General features: G+C 39.8%; 1 protein-coding gene across 1 annotated transcript; it reads left to right on the top strand.

Moving 5' to 3' along the window:
* The first annotated feature begins 335 nt into the window (after positions 1-335).
* LOC110795716 (polyubiquitin) lies at positions 336-2,509 on the top strand. The gene is made up of 2 exons (XM_022000731.2): positions 336-494; positions 967-2,509. The coding sequence occupies exon 2, from the start codon at positions 967-969 to the stop codon at positions 2,338-2,340; it is 1,374 nt and encodes a 457-aa protein (XP_021856423.1). The 5' UTR covers positions 336-494; the 3' UTR covers positions 2,341-2,509.
* Positions 2,510-25,303: the final 22,794 nt, after the last annotated feature.

Genomic DNA, 25,303 nt, shown 5'->3' on the forward strand with positions numbered 1-25,303 from the left:
CCGGTCCCATCCACCGTTTGTTTTGACGGCTAACTAACGGCGACCTAACTAATTACGGAGTACTAGGTAAACATCCATTAATATCAGCTACCCTACTAACCGAGCAACCCCTTTACAACCGTTGATTTATCCGGACTCTGAAATTGACAAATCCAAAGGTATTTAACACCGTTAGATTAAGACTTCATTGTATCTGTCGTATGGTGGCATGTACTATAGTATATTACTAGTTGTAGGAAACGTGAGAATCTCCGTCATTTGTTGAACCGCCTCAAAAGAAAAGGAAAAGTAAGCTGTAGCCGTGAGGGCTAGGTAAAGCCACGTCATAATCCTTACGTGGCAGAATATTATTGGAAAACGGGAGGCGAGTTTCCTTTGATAAAGTCGTCTACTACTTCTTTAAATAGGATCGTTTCTTTTCCTTGTTTTCTCATCCTTTTTTTCTTCAACATTCATCAATCGATTTTCTCAATCTAATCCCAATCTCTGTCAAGGTAAATTCCTATTTTCCCGTTTCTGTCTCCTCTTTTATTATTGATTGTGTACAATCTCTTGTTGGTTGATTAATTAAGGATCAATTTGAGTTGAATTTGCTTACAAATTCACGATCTTGATACCGAATAATTGATTTTATTGGATATCTGCGGATTAATTACCGAATTAGGTTACTCATTTGGTTAATTGAATCCGGTTGAACATGATGCCGTCTATAAAATTGAGTGAATTAGGGTTTAAGGATTCTCGGAATCGATAAAACTGGTCAAATTGAAATTTGTTGATTCGAATTTATGCTTTAAGTTTGCGAATTAAGGGTTCTTTTTGTTTGCGTCGACTTGTTTTCTTAGATCCGACGAAATTTCTTCGAATTAGGATATTAAGATCTGGTTGTTATCAGTTAATAGCTTTGCGATTATTTGTGAGTTAGGGTTGGGTGATTACTGATTCTTAGTTTTTTGGATCATATAGATGCAAATCTTTGTGAAAACCCTCACCGGAAAGACAATCACCCTTGAAGTCGAAAGCTCTGACACCATTGACAATGTCAAGGCTAAGATTCAAGATAAGGAGGGGATCCCCCCAGACCAGCAAAGACTGATCTTCGCCGGGAAACAGCTTGAGGACGGCCGTACCCTAGCTGATTACAACATCCAGAAGGAGTCAACCCTCCACCTTGTGCTCCGTCTTAGGGGAGGAATGCAGATCTTCGTGAAAACCCTCACTGGAAAAACCATCACCCTCGAAGTCGAAAGTTCCGACACCATTGACAACGTCAAGGCTAAAATCCAAGATAAGGAGGGTATTCCCCCAGACCAGCAAAGGCTGATCTTCGCCGGAAAACAGCTCGAGGATGGCCGAACTCTTGCCGATTACAACATCCAGAAGGAGTCAACTCTCCACCTTGTCCTCCGTCTCAGGGGAGGTATGCAGATCTTTGTGAAGACTCTTACGGGAAAGACCATTACCCTGGAGGTTGAAAGCTCCGACACAATTGACAACGTGAAGGCTAAGATCCAAGATAAGGAGGGTATTCCCCCAGACCAGCAGAGGTTGATCTTTGCCGGAAAGCAGCTTGAGGATGGCCGAACCCTCGCTGACTATAACATCCAGAAGGAGTCCACCCTTCACTTGGTCCTTCGTCTGCGTGGTGGTATGCAGATTTTTGTCAAGACCCTCACCGGAAAGACCATCACCTTAGAGGTGGAGAGCTCCGACACTATTGACAATGTCAAGGCAAAAATTCAGGATAAGGAGGGTATTCCCCCAGACCAGCAGAGGTTGATTTTCGCGGGTAAGCAACTTGAGGATGGCCGTACTTTGGCTGACTACAACATCCAGAAGGAGTCTACCCTTCACCTGGTGCTCCGTTTGAGGGGAGGGATGCAGATTTTCGTCAAGACCTTGACGGGAAAGACCATCACGTTGGAGGTTGAGAGCTCAGACACCATCGACAATGTTAAGGCGAAGATTCAAGACAAGGAGGGCATTCCCCCAGACCAGCAGAGGTTGATTTTCGCCGGCAAGCAGCTGGAGGATGGGAGGACTCTTGCGGATTACAATATCCAGAAAGAGTCTACCCTTCACTTGGTTCTTCGTTTGAGGGGAGGAATGCAGATTTTTGTGAAGACCTTGACCGGAAAGACCATCACCCTAGAGGTGGAGAGCTCTGATACGATTGATAATGTTAAGGCTAAGATCCAGGACAAGGAGGGGATCCCCCCAGACCAGCAGAGATTGATCTTTGCTGGGAAGCAACTTGAGGATGGGCGTACCTTGGCTGATTACAACATTCAGAAGGAGTCCACCCTCCACCTTGTCCTCCGTCTCCGTGGTGGTTTCTAAGCTGATGGGTGGTATTTGTCTTTTGAGGGATTTATGTCTTTGTGGTCTCTCTTATCAACTGTGAATCTAGTAGTTCTTGAACAATTTCTTTTAGTTGGTATCCATTATCGGGTTCTGTTTAGTGATATTGAACTTCAATAGTTCTGTGAATAAGATGTCCCGTTTGTGACTTCTTTGCTGTTCTGATGGTAATTACTTTGTTGTTCTTTATTATTTTTATGGTAATGTTCTACCTTCCGCAAAACATGCTTAAAACTGGTGCTATACTATAGTTTGCATTATGCTCATTGTTGCTGTTAGTGAAGCCTTCTCTTATTTGAAAAGATAATCAAGACTTGGAAGAGTGTGGTTTCAGGGGTGATGCTTTAGTGTGCACGTGTGAGAGGGGATCCGATGTTTGTGCTTTTGAAGCAAGCACCATTCGAAATCTCTTGGGCTTTTTTTTGAGCATGTCGTGACACTAGGCAGTTAACTTTCACAAGCGAGTGTTGTATCTCTGTGAGGCTACTAACATGATTAAGATATTGAGGCATAGGTATATGAAAGTTGTGTCGTTACTTCTATTAACCTGAGAATGATGGTATAAAGTGTTTTGAGCTTATTTCATGAGAAGAGTATAATTCTTAGTATTTGAAATTTAGAATTCGAACTTAGATGAGTTTGTTAGGTATCACCCAAGTTGATGATCTATATTTTATCGATGTTAAAGCAGTTTTGGATTTTGAATTGCTGCTTCCTTTGCATCTGTCTGGTGAGATTTTACTGTAATTCAATTCTTAAAGTGAAAGTGTGTGGGTTCCCCATCCTGCTGTAAACTATAAGAAGTACACTATTGAAGGATGGAAGTTGAGAAATTCTAGTTAAGGGTTTAGCCGTCTCCTAGATGTTTTGAGATAGTTGCAGTTTCAGAAATGGGAAAGGGATGTGGTCAACTCTTGTGTCCCGTCACTCGTGATGTTTTCATGCTGTTATCATTTTCCGTGGTTCAGAGAGTTAGACGTAATATTGTTTTTGGGTAAAGGATTGGATGAAGAAAGGACAGTATTTGTGGTTTCTCTGTGATTGTGAGTATAATGTCTCTGTTATCCTCCAGAATTCTGTGCAGGTTATGTTTCTGTCTTTGATTACGTGCTTCTTTGTAGATTAAAATTTTTCTAGTATAATATTTTTTTATCTTGTTAATAACTTGCAGTAATCCTGGTCAGTGTTTGTTGGTGTGGTTTGGTTTTCTTGCATGATGTTTGAACTTTGTGAATTAAGTGCTGTGAAACAAGTTTGTGGACCGTTAACCTGTGTTGCATTTTCTGCCGTCTTGTGTGACTGTGTCTTCCAAGGTTGTGAATCTGTGATTTATATTTTTTTTAGCTTGCTGTAGGCAATCATTTGAAAATTGGCAGCATACTGTGTGGCATTGGCTTTGTAATTTCTTTTTACTTGTGCGTGTTTGGTATTTGTGAGCTTTGTCTCTTGTCTTGGATGGATTAAAAATATGCTGTTGTTTATTTGTTCTTTCTTATTCTCATGGTTTTCATCTGAAGTTGGAACATAATTTGGCATTTAAGGGTTGCTGGAAATTAATGTTTATTAATATTGGTGCTCTCTGAAGTGATTTTTTTTGTCTTACGATATTACTGAAAACTATAGATGGATTGTTGGATGTATGAGTAGTTCAGTACTGGTAGTTCTTTCGTTTCGTATGTGTAATTTTAATGGACCATTGGATGTATGAGGCTGGGTTCCTTGATCATGAACTGAAAACTAATTTCTGTCAATTTTTTTTGAGAGTCCAGGGGGATTTTGGTTTTTAATATTCTGTAGAAACGCTTAGATGGTATGACAAAACAATTTCGTTGTTTTGGCATCTTAAGTCGAACTGATATGTTTTAGAGGCTTATTGTTCTTTGCTGCTCAATGTGATATGTGGGTTCACTGTAGTCCTTCCCTCTTTGGTATCCTTCAAACGCTTTGGAATTGTAATGTACAAGTAAGTTGAAGATACCACTTTGATGAATCATCTGTGGCAATGTAGACAGGAGTGATTTTATTGTCGGACCTGAAGTCCTGAATATTTAGAAGATGGAAATCTTTGTGATGCTCCCATTCAAGCTTTGAAGATTAGGTGTGCTCTGCTATTTGAATTATAGATCATTTGAAATTGAGGTTGATTTGAACTTTGATAGTTAAGGTGATGTTATGTATGTCATGTTGTTCTTGGTCGATGATATAGAGAATTGAGAAGGTTTTTGATATTTCCTGATAATTTGTTTTTGAATTGGCGATTATGATTTCTGAGATCTCTGTTAGAATGGTTAGTCTGATATAATTAGTAGTAGGCGATCTGCAGAAAGTTTCTTCTTTGGCTGTTCATTTTGTCCCTTTATTATCAGATTAGCATTTCATGGATGTCCCATTTCACCGTAATTTGCTCCTAGTTACTGAACTTCTCCAGGTCCTGTTGATTAAGCTTTTAGGTTTGGTTTCTTGAAAAGCTGCAAATCAGTTGTAATGGTGGTTTTGTTCTGTGAGCGATATGCACTTTGGGATAGTCAATGCCACACTGGCATTGGTTTTTTTTGCTGATTTGGAGAGCGTATGCATTTTTGGGGTGAAGAGGAAGCTGTAATATTCATTTTTTTGCTGATTATATGGTTTTATGTAGACTTTAGAATTTCAACCCTATGTATAAAGGAACTTATTCTCCGATTGTTATTTGCCTTCTAAATAATCAATTAGATAGATCATTATTTCTCTTGAATGAATATTATCTGTTTGACCGATCACTTTCTGGTTTAGGGATGTACTAAATACCAGGAATATGAGATTTCTTGACCCATCCTGTCGATCATTTCTTGGTGTTATGAAAGCAATTAATTTGACATGTTATGGCCAGAAAGAGATTTATTTTTACATGCTGTTGGTATTTCCTGGGGTTCAGTGGATTTGATGAAGAAGTTCAGTATTTATGGTTTTTCTTCGTGTGATAAAAGGGTGTGGGTGTACTGTTTTACCTCCCCTCTTTTTTTTACTTCTTCGGGCATCTATTTTTCTCTTCTTTGATTTCTACTCTATTTATGTTTATTGCTCTATGGTTGTCTAAGTGTTCACAGCCGCTTGTCAGTATGTATCGGTGCGGGTGAATGGGTGATATGCTGATATTTTGGTGACTCTTTTCTTAGCGGATTCATCATCCTGCATACTTGTATTTTGGCTTGTCAGCAATTTCAGTATGATGTCTCTTCGTACTGGCTTACTCTGTTCTATGTAGTCCAATATTTATTACAGCGGTTTACAATGAAGGTATGCAGAGGTAGGACAAGTTATCTTAGTTTAGATGAACAACACAAGAGGGGGGGTGAATTAGTGTTTGTAGATGTTGGATCTACTTTTTCGCGGAATTAAAAACATTAAGAGATTGCAAGAGAGATTTTAGCGTGGAAACCTCTCTAAGGGTAGAGAGAGGAAAAACCACGGCCCCGTATGGACTTAAACCTTTTACTAATTAGGAAAATCACAGTTCCCTAAACTCAACTTCCTTAGGAACAGTCCCTCAACCGTTCCTTCTCAATGATCTCTCTAGAGATCTTCTCTCTCAACTCTTCAGCTTGACTCTAAGCTGATTCTCTCAATTACAAGGTTCACTCAAACCCCTTCCCAACTTTCAAGTATAAAAGATAGAATAACAAATAGAATCTGGAATTCTGCTGGAGCAGGAACTGACGGTATTGACGTGGGTTATAATGTAGATTTAACTTAAGCACGTAACACTACTAAGTCAGACAATTTTCTTAGACTTATGAATGCAGTATATATAGTGATGCATGTTATCTATTAACCCTAGAAGATATATTTTATATTTATCTTTTATTTATGAATCCTAGACCTAATAGAACTCTATCATGATAGACTTTTATCCTAAGACTCTAACAAACATATGATCGAATAATAACTCTTTATGCAGTAGATATATTAATGAAAACTCTATCTAAACGACACCCCTTTCCTATCATGACTCTTAAATAAGATAAACATTATTTAACCATTAACTAATGCAATCCTAATTACTATCAAACACATAATCCTAACTATACTAAAACTCCTTAGTACATGACTTAGTATTATTGTGTTTAGACTTCTATTAGGACACAAACTCTAAGGTAACGTGATCTAAATACTATACTCATGCAATCCTATATACTACGTGCAGATTAGGACCAGTACCCTCGTCATTGACACTGTTCCACGTACGTTGTTCCACCAGCTCCGAACTTTCAGTTTCTAAAACAAATCTATTAAGCACACTAATGCTACTAGATTTTCTTCTCTTCTCTTTCTCTGTAATTGTACTCTTAGTTCTCCTCGAGTCCAAGTTCCTCTTCTCTTGGATTCTCTAACTCTTGAATCCTCGTCCTTCCTGTAAGTCTTTGGGTCTTCTTTAAAGTCTTACCTACACACATCATTTATCATTTATTTGCATGCATAATAAACCACGTTAGATATTGAGTCAAGTATGATAAATATGCATAAATCATATATTATAATATTTGCTTAACTAAAATACACATAGGATAATATGGAATATAATATACTAGTGGATAAATACTATTCCTATCCTAATATGAACTTAATATTTACGGCAAGTATTATGTGACTCAAACACCTAAAATACATTGAATCTAGACAGTCCTATATTATGCATAATACTAATTATAAAAGCTTAAACTCTAAACATTTAATCTTTCCTAACATGCTTATGCAAACTAAAACTCTTAGACTCCTACATCGTCTACAATGCACCATAATATATGATAAATGAGACCAGCTATGATATGCATTCCTAGAAGACTCCTAATGCATATATAACTATATGAAGAGTCCTAATCACACACAACTATATGTATTTATGATAGGATATTATAAGAGACCTAAACTAATGCAAAGTCCTAAGTCTAATAAACAACTTATCCCAATATGGACTCTTAATTACACATGCATATAACGAACATATTAGGATGCAAATATGAAAGAACTATATGCACTCCTAAACTCTATTGATGCACCCATGCGTATCTCGCACAGGTGACTGGGAACAGGAACAGTCAGACAACTAGGAACTCTGTTAACTGTTTCTGATCTCTTTCTTGTTGTTTCTGCTGGACCATATAAAGTATCATTTCGTTCCTCCTTTGTCACTTTACTTACCACATGAAGTTTACCAATGTAAATGCTAATTTACATATAAACAACATGTATAACGTAGCCATCTCCGCTCTCGTCAACAATAGCTTATCATTGCTCATGTCCCTTGTCTCTTGGTTTAATCATAGCTTGTTCTTCCTATGCACATCTTAGCACACATGTTAATTAGATAATCATCATTTGTTTATAATCATCAAAACCTCACTACTCAACAAGTTAGTTTGGCAATGTGACAATTATTGTGCAATCTCGTGTATTCTCATTAATTTCCTATATATATAGTACATCATAATTACCTAAAACCTCTTAGGATATATATTTTGATATAACATAAATAGGGTAATACAATATTCACATAACATATATATATATATATATATCTTAACATTCCCTTTAAGGTGGAGCATGGAGATCTCGAGTGTCTATCTTGTTAAAAAGAAACTCAAATTGCACATTTTTCAACGCTTTTGTATTATATTTGCTAAATGTACCTTCATCGACATGTACGAAGGATAAATAATCCCTCTTTAATCGCATCACGAATAAAGTGACAATTTGCCTCAATGTGTTTCGTCCTCTCATGATACACCAAATTATGTGCAATATCTATTACACAACATACTCATACCTTGCTTGTGCTCTACACCAAAATCACATAGTAGTTGCTTCAACCACTTCAGCTCACATGTTAATGCTGTCATTGACGCAGTCGGAATTACCAAAGAAAAGCAAGCGCTAATCTTTAGAACGAACAAACAGATTTACGAGCGATAAATCTGTAAAAGCTCCGGAATCCACCAGAAAAGAGATACTCTCAAAATTTTATTATCAAAAGAATAGTTGTCTTCTATTGACGAAAATAAAGTGTTGAAATAGTTAACACAAAACCCTAATACGAAACGGAATTAAAAACAAAAGTCAAAAATAATTAAACTGCAGTTTTCGAGTCCTAAACGAACTTGTGGGCCCGTTTCCTTTCCAAAAACATATTCTATTATGCAATCGGACACCGGTGGATGGTGTAGTTTCACTCTCAAAAGGGCGAATAAGGGGCCGTTAACGTGAGGCTCGACTAGTAGAAATCATTTCAGCAATTTTTGGCAATTTGCTTCTTTGCCGAATCGTGCAGCCATCCTTCCTACGTCAGTCATCTAACGGTATTCTGCTTCTGCAGAGGAATGAAAACAATATGTTGTTTCTTGGTCTTCCACAAAACAGGAGAAAAGTCAAGCAACACGACCCAACCGGCCAGCGAACGACGAGTTAACGGACAACTTGCCCATCAACCTTCTAACTGCAACACACTGTCAGAACGAAGAAGTATTCCTTGTACCGGACACTTTTTCAAGTATCTCACAACTCGCAAAGCTGTTTCCCAATGTTCCTCTTTCGGGTTCTGCATAAATTGTGACAGGATATGTATGGTGTATGCCAAATCTAGTCTCGTCACGGATAAGTAGATCAGACGACCAATCAAACGTCGATACTTTTGTCCGTCTGCCAACTCCTTTCCTTCTGCCAAGGCCAGTTTATAATTTTGCTCCATTCGAAAATCGGTAGGCTTTGCACCTTACAATCCAGTTTCTAAAATAATATCCAGTGTATATTTTATCTGACGGACATAAAATCCATGACCACTACGAGCCACCTCAATCCCTAGAAAATATTTCAGAGCACCCAGATCCTTCATTTTAAAGCATTCACTCAAGTATGCCTTAAAGCTCTCAAGTGCAAATTTATTATTTCCTGCGGTAATCATATCATCCACATAAATAAGCACACTAATCTGCAACTTGCCTTTAGAAAGAGTAAATAGAGAATAATCCGACAACGACTGTTGAAATCCATAGTGCGTCAGTGCCGTTGATAACTTCTGAAAACAACACCGAGGAGCTTGTTTCAACCCATACAACGATTTTCTCATTCTGCATACTTTGTCGGAGTTATGTTTCTGAAATCTGGGAGGAATTTTCATATAGATCTCTTTCTTCAATTCCCCGTGCAAGAAAGCATTGTGTACATCTATCTGATACACCTCCCAATGTTTAACCGCTGCGACTGCTAAGAAAGTCCAAACTGTCGCCATTTTCGTAACTGGTGTGAATGTCTCATTATAATCGAATCCTTCCTCCAAATGATTCCCTAGACAGGAAAATTGTGCCTTTAATATCAAAAAATTACCATCTTAATCATGCTTCTCAGTGTACACCCATTTACTTCCAAGTGCTTTCTTTCCTTCCGGTAAGGTTTCCAAGGTCCACATACCCTGTTCCTCTAGCACCTCAATTTCTGCAGCCATTGCTTTGCGCCAACCCTCATGCTGCATTGCCTGTTTAAATGTCTTAGGTGCTTTCTCCTCTTGTAATGATGTAATAAAATTTATGTGTTTTGACGAAAAAACGCTCATAGTTAACAAAATATTGAAGGAAATAATGCCCTTGGTTCAAGTATGCATTCTATGTTAAGTCTAATAAATGCGGTTCAGTATTAATTAACAAGTTAATAATTCAGTGAGATCAAGTGAGCTGAATGCCTAGCTAGAGGCCGCTTCAGTTCAAGTGGAATTAATGATATTAATCCACAGCTTACTCTTGACTGAACCCGTAGGGTCACACAAATAGTACGTAAACGGATCAAGTATTTAATGGCATTAAATACTCCATCTATGAATATTCGGAATCGACGGATCTTGGTTTCAGTGGGAGCTGAGATCGTCACAGGCAAGAAATGAATACTCCGGAAACGGAAATATGGATCGTATCGGAAATATAAATATTATCCAAGTCGTAGATGTTGCTGGAAACGGAAACATGGTACGTATCGGAAAATATTATCGGAAATGGAAATATTGCCAGAATCGGAAATATTGCCGGAAACGGAAATATTGTCAGAATCGGAAATATTATCGGAATCGGAAAATAATTCCGGAAACGGAAATATTAAATATTTGTTCGAAACGGAAATTAATTCCGGAATCGGAAATGTTAAATATTGTTCGTATAGGAAATGAATTCCGGAATCGGAAATTTAATCGGAAGCGTATCGTACGAATGAGCATCGGACGAGGCCTGCCGGACGAGGGCCCAGCACGAAGCCAGGCCATCGCCCAGCAAGCCAAGCGCGCCAACACGAACAGCCAAGGCCACGCCAGGCCCAGCGCAAGGCCAGGCCCAGCAGGCCGTGGCAAACGCGCACAGCGCGCGCAGCGCGCGCAGGTGCTTGCGTGGGCTTGTAGCTCGCGTAGGCCTCGCTGCGTGGGCTGCTGCCCGCACGCACGCGCATGGGCGGCCCATCGTGGCTGCCGTGTGTGTGTGCGTAAGTGTTTGTGTTCATGCACGATTCCTAAAACGTGCAGAGTTCGGTTAATGATTAAATTCCTAATTCTATTTGATAAATTAATTAATTAGAGTTCTTGTAGGATTCTAAGTTTAATTAATTCGTATCCTAATAGGATTCCAATTCTCTTTCCATACCCCCATAAATATGTGGCCTGGGTTCACAATTTATAACGAGTTTTAAAAGTATTCAAAGTGAGTTTTTGAGAGAAAAATTCAGTCACACATCTTGCTCAAAAGTGCCGAAAATTCTAGTACCTTAAGGGCGATTCTAGTTGGTCAATCTTAAGGCGGATCCGGACGTGCTGTGGACTATCTACGGAGGGACGACACTTGGAGTCCTAAAGACTTGTTCTTGTTCGGTTCGGGCGCAGCTAGGGAGGGCACGCAACAAAGAGTATGCATCTAAATTATGCTATATGATTATGTGTAAATAATATGTATTCCTGGGTTAATGGTTGTTTCCGCATGATTTATGTAATATCATATGTATCATAACCTAACAGTGGTATCACGATCCCCTTATTATTTTCATAATGTAAATTGCATGAACATGGTTAAATATTACAAATTTGCAAGAATTAAAAGGGGTGATTAATTTTCGTAATTGTTAATTAATTGCAAATTGCGTTTATTTAATTATACGTACGCAGTTTTTCGGCAGTTTCTTCGTTACTCATCCAAATCGAGTGATTTTTGTGTCAATTCCGCATGTAAAAGGCATTCTAAAATTTTGACAAAAACAGTATTTTTCTGCCGAACCCAGAATTCTCAAATTCGAAGCCTAACTATGACTTTTCGAAGGTTTTAGTTTTTCGAATGCAAAATTTCGTAAATTTAAGATTTAAATTAAATATTTGCGATTCTTGTTGATAAATCTTGAATTTTTGATTGACCTACTGTATATGTTTAACAAGTTTGAATGCCTAGCCTTGTTAATTATGCAATCTAATTTGTAATTATGATTAATTTGTTGAAAATTAGAATAATTTAGAATTAATTTGATTTTCATAATTAATTATAATTTAATTAGAAACCTATGACTAAAAACCACCATAAAAATTGTAAATTTATGATAAATTTTAAATTTTTATGACCTAGACTTGAATCCATAACAAACGGAAATCAATTGAATAATAAATTTTCGATTTTTCGCCCTAAAATTATGAAATTAATATTATTTATTAATTTGTCATTAATTTTAAATATAAATTTTAAATTTTTATGCGATTCGTTCATATAACTTGCACGCACAAATCAATGGACGCTTCGTGTTACCCTTAAGGGGTGTTGTATAACGCGGGCATGCGACGACGAGCAAGGGAGCTCGTCGCCCGTGCGGCACGAATGCAATGAGCAAGGGCGTGGTGCACGAGCACAAGGCAGCAGCCCTGCCTTGTGTCGTGGGCCACGAGCTATGAACAAATAGGCATGGGCGAAAGGCAAGCCAAGGCAGTCGCGTGTGGGCAGCAAGCGAGCTACGCCACAACGCGCACTGCCTCGCGCAAGAGCGCGCAGCCTCGCGCGCGCAGCGAGCGCAAGCTCGCGTGCCACGAGCGCTGCGCCCAGCGTTGCTCGCGCGCACAGCGAGCGATGTCGCGCGCCCAGCGAGCGATGTCGCGCGCACAGCGAGCGATGGCTCGCACGCACAACGAGCGATGGCTCGCGCGCACAGCGAGCAATGGCTCGCGCGCACAGCAAGCTATGGAGCGCGCACAGCGAGCGCTGGCGAGCGCGCACTGCGAGCGATGGCTCGCGTGCGACGAGCGCTGGCGCGTGCGCAGCGAGCACCACAGCGTGCGATGGCTTGCGATGGGAGATGCAGCAGCTATGCGACGAGCGCATGGGCTGCGCGCACATGGCCAGCAATGGCTGTGTGCGTGCGGCCCATGGGCGTGCAATGCGTAGGGTGTTTGCGTTACGATTAGATCGTTTTGAATGTTTAATTTGAAATTTTCAGTTCACGTAATTTTAATTAATTTTAAATTTAATAATTTAAATTATTTTCTTGGATTTTAATTTTGAATATTGTAATTATAATAAATGTTATTTATTCTAATTATTTTACTAAAATTAAAATCATGAATTAATTTAAATAACGACTGAAATTAAATTAAACTTTTTGGATTCAATTATAAATTTATATGAGCTTTAAATTTTAATTAAATTTGTATGTCTCCGGTTAGACTAGAAATACATTTTTATGTTTAAAATTAGTAAAGGATATGAATTTATTGGTTTAAGTGGGAGCGCTTTTTAGTCATAAACTCTTGATTAGGTCTACAAATCCTTAAGGTTAAAACAACTTGATTAGAATTAATAAGGACTGAATAATTGGTAGATTATTGGTGCCCTTGATTAATTGCTGCAAATGTTTACGTGATGCATAATGTGTTTTACTAACCAGCTATGTGGGCCATTCATGATAATGAATGGGTGAATGGTATATATTGTATATGTACTGTTTTGCAGGTTATGAAGTGACTAGTATGGCCCAAATAGGATAGAAAATATGGTCTGCGTACCATTAATTTGAATGTAATTGGTCTAAAGTACCAAAGTTATTTTTCAATTCAAATATGGTCTGCGAACCATCAAATAGTTGTAATTAGTTATAACTTATCCTATTTGAAGAAAATGGTGCCTCCCACGGAGATTTTCAAGACGGACTTTGAAGTCAAAGCTTCAAGATGAAGTCGGGCCATACTAGATCACATTAATCTTATGCATGTTTTAAGTTATTTATTGCTTTTAAATATGTCTTAAAATGCATGAGATCAAAAGCTTGATTATGTTGCATGATTAAGGATTTTAGTTCACTTAAAATCTAACCAACATAGTAAGAGCCTTAAGTTCCAAACTTAAAAATTGAGTTAAAAGGTGCCATGCCAAAATATACACTTGCTTGGATATCCTTTACATCAATCTAGTAATAGTTTTCGCTCAGCGAGGTGTTACTTATTGGTCCTAAAGGGGCAAGGTACACAAACAATTGTGAGTACATGTTAGTTTTGGTGAAACTCAACGATATAAGTAAGGAGTCCTTTTATGTCGTGGAAAAATCGATAGGTTTACCTAATAAGTTCTTAGACGTACCTATCAACCAAGAATAGTTTCTAGACTATTAGCAAAAGGCTTTTGCTTACCTAAGATGTTCTAGGATTAAGTCGACAAACTGTGCTTAGTTCTTCAATGATTTTAGGATCTTGGAATCATTTTATTCACACCTGCCGGAACACATAACTTGAATAAAATGCTTAATAAACATTGAATTATGCATGTATGCTAGAATTTAAGTTTATTAAGAGAAACTGTGAATGGTTATTTATTTGTTTATTCTTTTCAATTGTAGTTTTTAATATGGCAAACAACAATTCATTCAACATTCGATCAATTCTCGAAAAGGAGAAGTTGAACGGGAAAAACTTCCTTGACTGGCAAAGGAACTTGCAAATAGTTCTTATGCAGGAAGAAAAGGAGTATGTCCTAGATGAGGCGATGCCCGAAGCTGCAGGCGACGGGGTCACTCAGGCAGCCCTCAATCGTTGGATTGATGCCAACAAGGATGTGAAATGTCTAATGCTCGCCACCATGAGTGCGGATCTGCAGAAAACGTTCATCAACTCAGATGCTTTCACAATCATCAGTGAGTTGAAGAACATGTTCCAAGATCTGGCTCGAGTCGAAAGATTCGAGACTCATAGGCAAATTCTTGAGACCAAGCTTAAGAAAGGCGAGCCCGTAAGTCCACATGTTCTCAAAATGATTGGACTCATTGAGAATATGAGTCGGCTGGATCAGCAGTTTTCTCAGGAAATGGCTATAGACACCATCCTCCATTCTCTTCATAGCGGGTATGATCAGTTCAAACTGAACTACAGTATGAATAGTCTGGACAAAACGCTCACTAAGCTTCACGGTATGCTGAAGACCGCTGAAAAGACGCTCAAAAGTGATAAGCAGGATGTGCTTATGGTGCGTGGGGGCAAGTTCAAGAAATCTGGAAAGAAGAGGAATGCTAAGAAAGGTGGCAACAAGGCCAGCCCAACTAAGCAAACTGGCGCCAAATCTGTAAAGAGGAAGGTCAGTCAACCCACTTCTGAATCCGAATGCTTCTACTGCAAGAAGAAGGGGCATTGGAAGAGAGATTGCTTGAAGCTAAAGGAAGATCAGAAGAACGGAACAGTCGTTCCATCTTCAGGTATTTTCGTTATAGACTGTATACTTGCTAATTCAACTTCTTGGGTATTAGATACAGGTTGTGGCTCACACTTATGTTCCAATCCACAGGGACTAAGAAGAAGTAGAAAGTTAAGCAAGGGTGAAGTCGACCTACGAGTAGGAAATGGAGCACGGATTGCTGCATTAGCTGTAGGAACTTACTATTTGTCGTTGCCCTCCGGGCTAGTTTTGGAACTGGAAGAATGTTTCCATGTTCCAAGTCTTACTAAAAACATCATTTCAGTTTCTTGCTTAGATGCTAAGGGATTTTCCTTTTTAATAAAAGACAATAGTTGTTCGTTTTATTTTAAAGAGATGTTTTATGGATCTGCTAGATTAGTCAATGGACTTTATTTATTAGATCACGACAAACAAGTATATAACATAAATACCAAAAAGGCCAAAAAGGATGATTCAGATCTCACCTATCTGTGGCATTGTCGATTAGGCCATATAAACTTGAAACGCTTAGAAAGACTTCAAAAGGAAGGAATTCTAGAACCATTTGACTTAGAGGATTATGGTAAATGCGAATCATGTTTACTTGGCAAAATGACAAAGCAACCTTTCTCTAAAGTTGGAGAAAGAGCAAATGAACTATTGGGTTTAATCCATACAGATGTATGTGGACCAATGAGTACAAATGCTAGAGGTGGTTTCAGCTACTTTATCACTTTCACTGATGACTTCAGTAGGTATGGTTATGTCTACCTAATGAAGCATAAGTCTGAATCCTTTGACAAATTCAAGGAATTTCAGAGTGAAGTAGAGAATCAATTAGGCAAGAAGATTAAGGCACTGCGGTCTGATAGAGGCGGTGAATATCTGAGCTATGAATTTGATGACCATCTGAAAGAATGTGGAATTCTATCAGAATTGACTCCTCCTGGAACACCACAATGGAATGGTGTGTCGGAACGGAGGAACAGAACCTTGCTAGACATGGTCAGGTCAATGATGGGTCAGGCCGAACTTCCATTAGAATTTTGGGGACATGCACTAAATACAGCTGCACTCACTATAAATAGAGCTCCGTCTAAAGCTGTCGAAAAGACTCCATACGAATTATGGTTTGGAAAGCCTCCAAATGTGTCTTTTCTTAAGATTTGGGGATGTGAAGTATACGTCAAACGATTAATTTCAGACAAACTTCATCCAAAATCTGACAAATGTATCCTTGTGGGCTATCCAAAGGAAACAAAGGGGTATTACTTCTACAATACATCTGAGAACAAGGTGTTTGTTGCTCGAGATGGTGTCTTTTTGGAGAAAGATCACATCTCCAAAATGACAAGTGGGAGAAAAGTAGACCTCGAAGAAATTCGAGTCGAACAACAAACTCTAGAGAATGCTCAAGATGACATTCAGGATGAAACTCAGAGATCTTTAGAAGAATCTGGTGAGAATCATGGTCAATCTAGAAATGTTACCCCGCGTAGATCGCAAAGATATAGATCTCAACCGGAAAGGTACTTAGGTATTTTGACGAACGAGAGCTATGACGTTCTATTACTTGAAAGTGATGAACCTGCGACTTACAAACAAGCTATGACGAGCCCTAGCTCCAAGCAATGGCAAGAAGCCATGCAATCTGAATTAGACTCCATGTCTGAAAACCAAGTATGGGATTTGGTCGATTTGCCAGATGGCTATCAAGCCATTGGAAGCAAATGGGTTTTCAAACTGAAAAAGGACAAGGATGGGAAACTTGAAGTTTTCAAAGCTAGATTGGTTGCAAAAGGTTACAGGCAAGTCCACGGTGTGGATTACGATGAAACTTTTTCACCAGTTGCAATGCTAAAGTCTATTCGGATAATGTTAGCAATCGCTGCATATTACGATTACGAAATATGGCAGATGGATGTCAAAACTGCTTTCTTAAACGGCGTTTTAACAGAAACTGTGTTTATGACACAGCCTGAAGGTTTTGAGGATCCAAAGAATGCTAAAAAGGTATGCAAGCTAAAGAAGTCAATCTACGGATTGAAGCAGGCATCCAGGAGCTGGAATATACGTTTTGATGAAGCAGTCAGTGACTTTGGTTTCATCAAGAACGCAGACGAATCTTGTGTATACAAGAAGGTCAGTGGGAGCAAAATTGCTTTCCTAGTATTATATGTCGACGACATATTACTTATCGGAAATGACATTCCTATGTTGAACTCTGTCAAGATTTGGCTTGGGAAATGTTTTTCGATGAAGGATCTAGGAGAAGCACAGTACATATTGGGCATCAAGATTTACAGAGATAGATCTAAAAGGATGATTGGACTTAGTCAAAGCACTTAAGGTGCTTGATAGGTTCAAGATGGCGGACTCCAAGCGAGGCTACCTACCCATGTCTCATGGAATGACTCTAAGCAAGACTCAGTGCCCAAAAACACTTGATGAGCGTAGACGAATGAATGGGATTCCATATGCATCATTGATTGGTTCAATAATGTATTCTATGATATGTAAACGCCCGGATGTTGCGTACGCACTCAGTGCTACGAGCAGATACCAGTCAGACCCAGGAGAGGCGCATTGGACTGCTGCCAAGAACATTCTGAAGTACCTGAAAAGGCACAAAGATGACTTCCTGGTCTATGGTGGAGATGATGAATTAATTGTTAAAGGCTATACGGACGCAAGTTTCCAAACCGACAAAGATGATTTCAGATCACAGTCTGGGTTTGTCTTCTGCCTCAACGGAGGAGCAGTAAGCTGGAAAAGTGCTAAGCAAAGCACCATTGCGGATTCTACAACTGAAGCGGAGTACATTGCTGCACATGAAGCAGCAAAGGAAGCTATATGGCTAAGGAAGTTCATAGGTGAACTTGGTGTAGTCCCCTCCATTAAAGGACCAATAGCCCTGTATTGTGACAATAACGGAGCTATTGCACAGGCAAAAGAGCCTAGACACCACCAGAGAGTCAAGCATGTACTTCGTAGATTTCACCTTCTACGAGAGTTCATTGAAAGAAAAGAAGTCGAGATAAGCAAGATTGGAACTGATGACAACATATCAGATCCATTAACTAAACCTCTGCCGCAAGCGAAGCACAACTCGCACACTGCAGCTATGGGAATCAAGCATATTGGAGAATGGCTTTGATGTCTCTGTTTAATGTTTTAAAGTTTTAGAGTTTAAATCTTTGTAAAACATTATTGGTTAATCATTCACAATAAATGAAAAGAATTCATTTTTCCATTTAATTTGTGGTTTATTAAATGATGAGTCCCTTCAATTTGACGATATATTCAAGATAGACTGTCAGGACCAGTCCTGTGACTAAGAAATGTCTATCAAGTGAACTTGAATGTCAAAGGTTGAAAATGGTCCCTAATCGAAGTTTTCTATAAAATTGGACGCATAGAAAACGTTAGACGATTAGAATGCAAGATGACTAGTAGTTCTGTTTCTTGAACTATGTGGACATGGCAATGTCATAATCATTTGCATAGATACTTACTTTGGGAAGATTAGTATCGGACAAGACCTATGAAACTTTACTGTAAGAGATGAAAATCTGTCATAAGTAAATTTCATTAAATTATTAGACACTAGATCCTCAATACCTGAGTGATTTGAGATTACTTGTTTGAGAACTGGTTGCTTTGACGTTGACCAACCGTCGCACCGTAAAAGGAGGCTATAAAGGCAACGCTCAGGTAATCACCTATCAAACGAAGTCTAATCTCAAGATCGCAAGATTGGGATTGTCCTCCCATAAATCGGGATGAGATGCTTAAAAGTTGTACAAGGCCACTCGGAGAGCTAGAAACTGTGAAATGCATGGCCGTGCTCGGATGAATCATAGGTTATGATTATCTGTTTATTTGATCAGTTGAACTCTGAAACCGAGGAACACCTCTGGACATAATAAGGATGACAACTCTTACCTTATGTTCAAGAACAAGCATCGAGCGACAAAGGAATTAGGAAATGCACACTTGTCCCTAAGGACAAGTGGGAGACTGAAGGAAATAATGCCCTTGGTCCAAGTATGCATTCTATGTTAAGTCTAATAAATGCGGTTCAGTATTAATTAACAAGTTAATAATTCAGTGAGATCAAGTGAGCTGAATGCCTAGCTAGAGGCCGCTTCAGTTCAAATGGAATTAATGATATTAATCCACAGCTTACTCTTGACTGAACCCGTAGGGTCACACAAATAGTACGTAAACGGATCAAGTATTTAATGGCATTAAATACTCCATCTATGAATATTCGGAATCGACGGATCTTGGTTTCAGTGGGAGCTGAGATCGTCACAGGCAAGAAATGAATACTCCGGAAACGGAAATATGGATCGTATCGGAAATATAAATATTATCCAAGTCGTAGATGTTGCCGGAAACGGAAACATGGTACGTATCGGAAAATATTATCGGAAATGGAAATATTGCCAGAATCGGAAATATTGCCGGAAACGGAAATATTGTCAGAATCGGAAATATTATCGGAATCGGAAAATAATTCCGGAAACGGAAATATTAAATATTTGTTCGAAACGGAAATTAATTCCGGAATCGAAAATGTTAAATATTGTTCGTATCGGAAATGAATTCCGGAATCGGAAATTTAATCGGAAGCGTATCGTACGAATGAGCATCGGACGAGGCCTGCCGGACGAGGGCCCAGCACGAAGCCAGGCCATCGCCCAGCAAGCCAAGCGCGCCAACACGAACAGCCAAGGCCACGCCAGGCCCAGCGCAAGGCCAGGCCCAGCAGGCCGTGGCAAGCGCGCACAGCGCGCGCAGCGCGCGCAGGTGCTTGCGTGGGCTTGTAGCTCGCGTAGGCCTCGCTGCGTGGGCTGCTGCCCGCACGCACGCGCATGGGCGGCCCATCGTGGCTGCCGTGTGTGTGTGCGTAAGTGTTTGTGTTCATGCACGATTCCTAAAACGTGCAGAGTTCGGTTAATGATTAAATTCCTAATTCTATTTGATAAATTAATTAATTAGAGTTCTTGTAGGATTCTAAGTTTAATTAATTCGTATCCTAATAGGATTCCAATTCTCTTTCCATACCCCTATAAATATGTGGCCTGGGTTCACAATTTATAACGAGTTTTAAAAGTATTCAAAGTGAGTTTTTGAGAGAAAAATTCAGTCACACATCTTGCTCAAAAGTGCCGAAAATTCTAGTACCTTAAGGGCGATTCTAGTTGGTCAATCTTAAGGCGGATCCGGACGTGCTGTGGACTATCTACGGAGGGACGACACTTGGAGTCCTAAAGACTTGTTCTTGTTCGGTTCGGGCGCAGCTAGGGAGGGCACGCAACAAAGAGTATGCATCTAAATTATGCTATATGATTATGTGTAAATAATATGTATTCCTGGGTTAATGGTTGTTTCTGCATGATTTATGTAATATCATATGTATCATAACCTAACAAATATGTGATAGGATAAGGAGTACCCGAGGACGGTGTTGTCGTAGGTGTTGTTTCAGAAGTACTATATTTTTTCTGTATCGTATGGATTACACAATCTTTAAATTTTGTCGACGGAAACTTCTCACGCCTCCCCCTTACTAACTCCGTATCTACTGTAAATTGCATCGTCTCACGCTGCCCTCAATGTTACTTATTGAATTGCTCACTACACTCTTCACCTCACTACTTGTCGCTTGTGGGGCGGCGTCCGTGCCCGCATTGCTGCGCTCAGTATGCTGTGTAGCTACGCACTGCTGCTCGCCACTCCCCTATTCGATAGCACCAGTAGCGCACTACTGCTCCTCCAACACACACTCACTACTCGCACTCACTCCCTCACTGCTGCTCCCTTCACGCTGCACATACTCATTGTCTATAGCACGCTGCCCAACAGCATGTGGTACCCCACGACCCTCAACATCATTCGCAGGCAACGATACTCCCTCACCACATCCAGTCTCACTCTCATCCAAACTCCAACTCTCAATTTCCCCCTTTCCATCATTCACGTCAAGCAACCCATTCGATGTGTCCGCAAACGGAAAATGGCTATTCATGAAACTTGACGTCCCGAGAAACAAAAATTCATGTGTTTCTAAGTCGTATAATTGTCATCCCTTCCTACCAAACGGATAACCTAGGAACACACATTTGCGACTGCGAGACTCAAACTTATTCCCTTTACTCCGTAGATTATATGCATAACACAGACACCCAAAAGCACGGATAGGCACATACGATGGGGATTTGCCAAATAACATCTCATATGGTGCTTTATTATCAAGAATCAGTGTAGGAGTACGATTAATCAAATAGCAATCAACAAGAACACATTCCCCCTAAAATTTCTTAGGCAAATTCCCTTGAAATCGCAATGCTCTCCCTACATTCAGAATATGTTGATGTTTTCTCTCTACTCTCCCATTTTATTGAGGTGTCCCAACACACGACGACTCAAACATAATCCCATTTTTTTTTAAAATAGCCTTGCAAGCAGTTGAACTCAGTACCATTGTCACTTCTAACCACTTTAAGAGATTGATTAAATTGGCATTTAAACATAGCAACAAAATTAAGAAACGACGATTCAACTTCCATTTTATTGCTCAATAAATAAATCCACACACCTCTAGAATAATCATCCACAATGGTAAAACAATTCGCCCCACAAGACGATGGTGTCTTGTAAGGACCCCATAAATCAAACTGAACAAGTTAAAATATTCTACTAGCATGACTATCACTAACTGGAAAAATCTCCCTACATTGTTTTGCATGCGGACATACATCACAAATAGTTTTATTCTTCCTAACAGTATGACTCACAGAAGGAAGTAACTGCAATATTCTTTCCGATGGATGCCCCATATGTTGATGCCATAAGTCTACAACACAATCCAATGCCATCAGACAAACGCTCAGAACCCCACGGAAAAAATATAGTCCTTCTTATCGATCACCCACGCCAATCACCATCTTCGTCGAACGGTCCTGAGTAACACACATTTTGTTAGTAAATTGAGCAGAGCAATTTAATTCGTCACTTAATTGAGTTACATAAATAAATTGCAGTTTATTTTAGGCACAAATAAAACGTTATCAAACACAAAACCACCCTCCAACATCACAGAACCATATTGATTTGAATATGCCGGTTGAACATCTGGTAACACAACCTGGCAGTTTCCGGATGTTTTTATATTTTTCAAAACCGTAATATCACTCGTCACATGATTTGAAGCTCCAGTATCTACAATCCATCGTGAATCAATATTACCTTGCAACTTATTTTTCGATTTTGACAAAATGTCAACAATTTGTTGGACTTGATCATTTGTAACCCCAACGACCCTATGATTGGTCGTTGTTACTGCTCCCTGCGTTCCTCCTCCACTCGCCACATTAGGCATTGTCCCTACGTTGCTATTTCTCACAGTATTGGCACGAGCAACCCCAACAGTCGAAGGTGTTGCTACTCGAGGACCTCTGCCTCCTCTACTCGACAATCTTCCGCCACGCCCAGGCCCTCTTCCACCTCGTTTCTTCTCATCCCACCATTCGGGAAAGCCTATCAACTGATAGCAAGTCTCCTCCTCATGACCCTCACGATTACAATGATTACATAATTTATCACTCGCATCTCAGTACTTCGATCGACGCTTAGTCTCAACTTTGAAAGCCATGACACTCTCTTTCCCTCTAGTAGCCTTGGCGCGCATATTCTCGGTATTCATAACCGTCTGATGTGCTTCATCGAGGCTTGGTAGCGGCAACCGTGCTAACAACTGAGCACAAATAGCTTCATAATGATCGTCTAGGACAATTAAGAAATAGTGCAGACGGTCTTCATCACGAATATCTCCTACCTGCTTTGCAATGTCACACATACACCCCGCACATATACACCTAGGAACTCGTGCATACTGTACATACTCCTTCCACACCTTCGATAGACGTCCTTAGTACTCCGTAACGCCTTCAGACACGCCCTACTTGTATCCACTCAACGCCATCTTAATATGGCAGACCCTAGCTCCAGATACAACACAATAACGTGTCCGCAAATGACTCCACAACTCATGAGCAATATCAAAATCCTCATTCGAACGCAATCCCTCGTCTATGGTGTTTGTGATCCAAGACACTACCATTGAATTAACCGCAATCCAATGTTTCATCTTCGTCGCGTCCGTATTCCTTCACAGACCATCAAGAAAACCGAACTTAAATTTCGAAATCATCGAGCGACGGACAGCCTTTGCCCACTCATCGTAGTTCGACGCTCCTCTCAGCTTGACGGGAGTGATGACAATGCCGGGACCATCGCCTGACCCAAGGTAGTAGTCAAGGTCGACGGCGGCGGCGGTGACCTTCGGTGGTTCATCCCCATAAGTACTCATTGAAATAGAAACGCCTAACCACAATTATGAAGAAACGAAAATAATTTGCTCCTCTCAACTCACGACAAGAATCGAATTTTTTTTGTCCCTCAAATTTGTGCGGAAAAAAAATTTATATGGTTTATAACCTAGGCTCATGATACCATGACAAATATTGTGCAGTTTCGTGTATTCTCACTAATCTCCAACATATATATAGTACATCATAATTACCTAAACCTCCTAGGATACATATTTAGGTAACATAACATAATTAGGATACTACAATATTCACATAACTTATATATCGTAACACAATGGAAAATGGTTTAAATCGATCCAGACCAAACTTTTTACAAGGATAATAAGGGGAAGTTTGGTTGCAAGTAGATAGAGGGGGTAAGTGTGAGTTCCTAGGAAAGTAGGAAGTGTATACAAAGTATGTTGTTTCTTGTTTGGTTGGCATGAAATGGGAGTAACGAGGGAATTAAACCATCCTTAGGGGGCAAGACACCCACAAGACTGCTTCGAGGGTCTTCTATAGGCTAGAAGACTTCAGTTTTGTCCACGTTGAGATGTAACCCGAACAAGTTTCATTATCATGTGGTGCGGACGTTGAGAAACTTTCTCCCCAAGAATTCTCTCGGCGCATGTTAGCATAACGTGCACCGACGCCATGGCAAGGAAAACTGGGGCAAAATCTCAAGCAAACAAGCATGGAAATGGAACTGGCAAACCTCGTGGTCCTTCTTCTGATTCACAAGCGCTCAAAACACGCTCGTTGGATGAAGTTTTGGGGGTAGAGGCGTTGGATTTTGGATTGGAAAACGAGGTTTTCACTCCAAAATCTTCATTGAAGCAGCTTCAAGTTCGATCGGAAGTTCGAAATTCTTTCAATGAATTCATGGAGGTCATCCATGGAACGCAGAGTCGAGCTCGATCGTCAAGTTCTCGTCCAAATATGGATGTAGGTATGATCTCTGTTCCCATATTGCAACAATTTGAGGATGAAATAGTTGTTGATAATAATGTGAATGAATCTGCTGGGTTAGCTGATGATAATATCATGCCAGTTCAGATTGAATTGGATGATATTCAGAGTGAAATAGATTTTTGGAATTCTGCAGTTGTGTGCTATGTTGTAGGAGCTAATCCCCCAATTAATGTGATGGAGGGTTATGTTAGGAGGATTTGGGGGGGATTGAAGGTGGATAAGGTGGTACTAGTGGAGAAGGGTGTATATCTGGTGCTTTGTCTATGGAATCAAGGGATAAAGTGTTGCAGGGGCATTATTTCTTTGATAGCAAACCCTTGATTGTGAAACCTTGGGATCAGGATCTGGATATGGATAAAGAGGAGGTGCAAGTTGTTCCCATTTGGATTCAGTTGAAGCTGAATTTCAAATACTGGAGTGAAAAGGCATTATTCAAAATTGTGAGTCAGGTTGGAAAGCCAATCAAAAGAGACTATGCTACCACATGTAGAGATAAAATTCAGTTTGCTAGAGTCATGGTGGAAGTTCCCATGGAGAAAATCTTACCTGATCACTTATTCTTCCTGGATGAACATGGTGAAAAGGTTAAGGTGGACTTGAGATATGAATGGAAGCCTACTCTATGTAATAAATGCAAGATGGTGGGGCATGCTGAAACAGAATGCAGGCAAGGTAAGAGTAGGAAGGTGTGGGTGCAGAAACAGACAGAAGTGGTTGCTCAACCACAGAAAGAGACTATAGCCATTGAGGTGGATCAGGAAGGCTTTCAAAGGGCGTTGAGACCAATTAGGGTCAGAGCTGATTCAGTGGAACCAACCCAAACTGCTAACCCTTTTGATATACTGCAGAATGAAGAGATGGTGGAAACTAGTGGTACTGTGACAGGTGGGGGAAGGAACTTGAGTAGACAGGAGGGTG

The sequence above is a fragment of the Spinacia oleracea genome, chromosome 4 (assembly GCF_020520425.1).
Source record: "Spinacia oleracea cultivar Varoflay chromosome 4, BTI_SOV_V1, whole genome shotgun sequence".
In the NCBI taxonomy this organism is placed as follows: domain Eukaryota; kingdom Viridiplantae; phylum Streptophyta; class Magnoliopsida; order Caryophyllales; family Amaranthaceae; genus Spinacia; species Spinacia oleracea.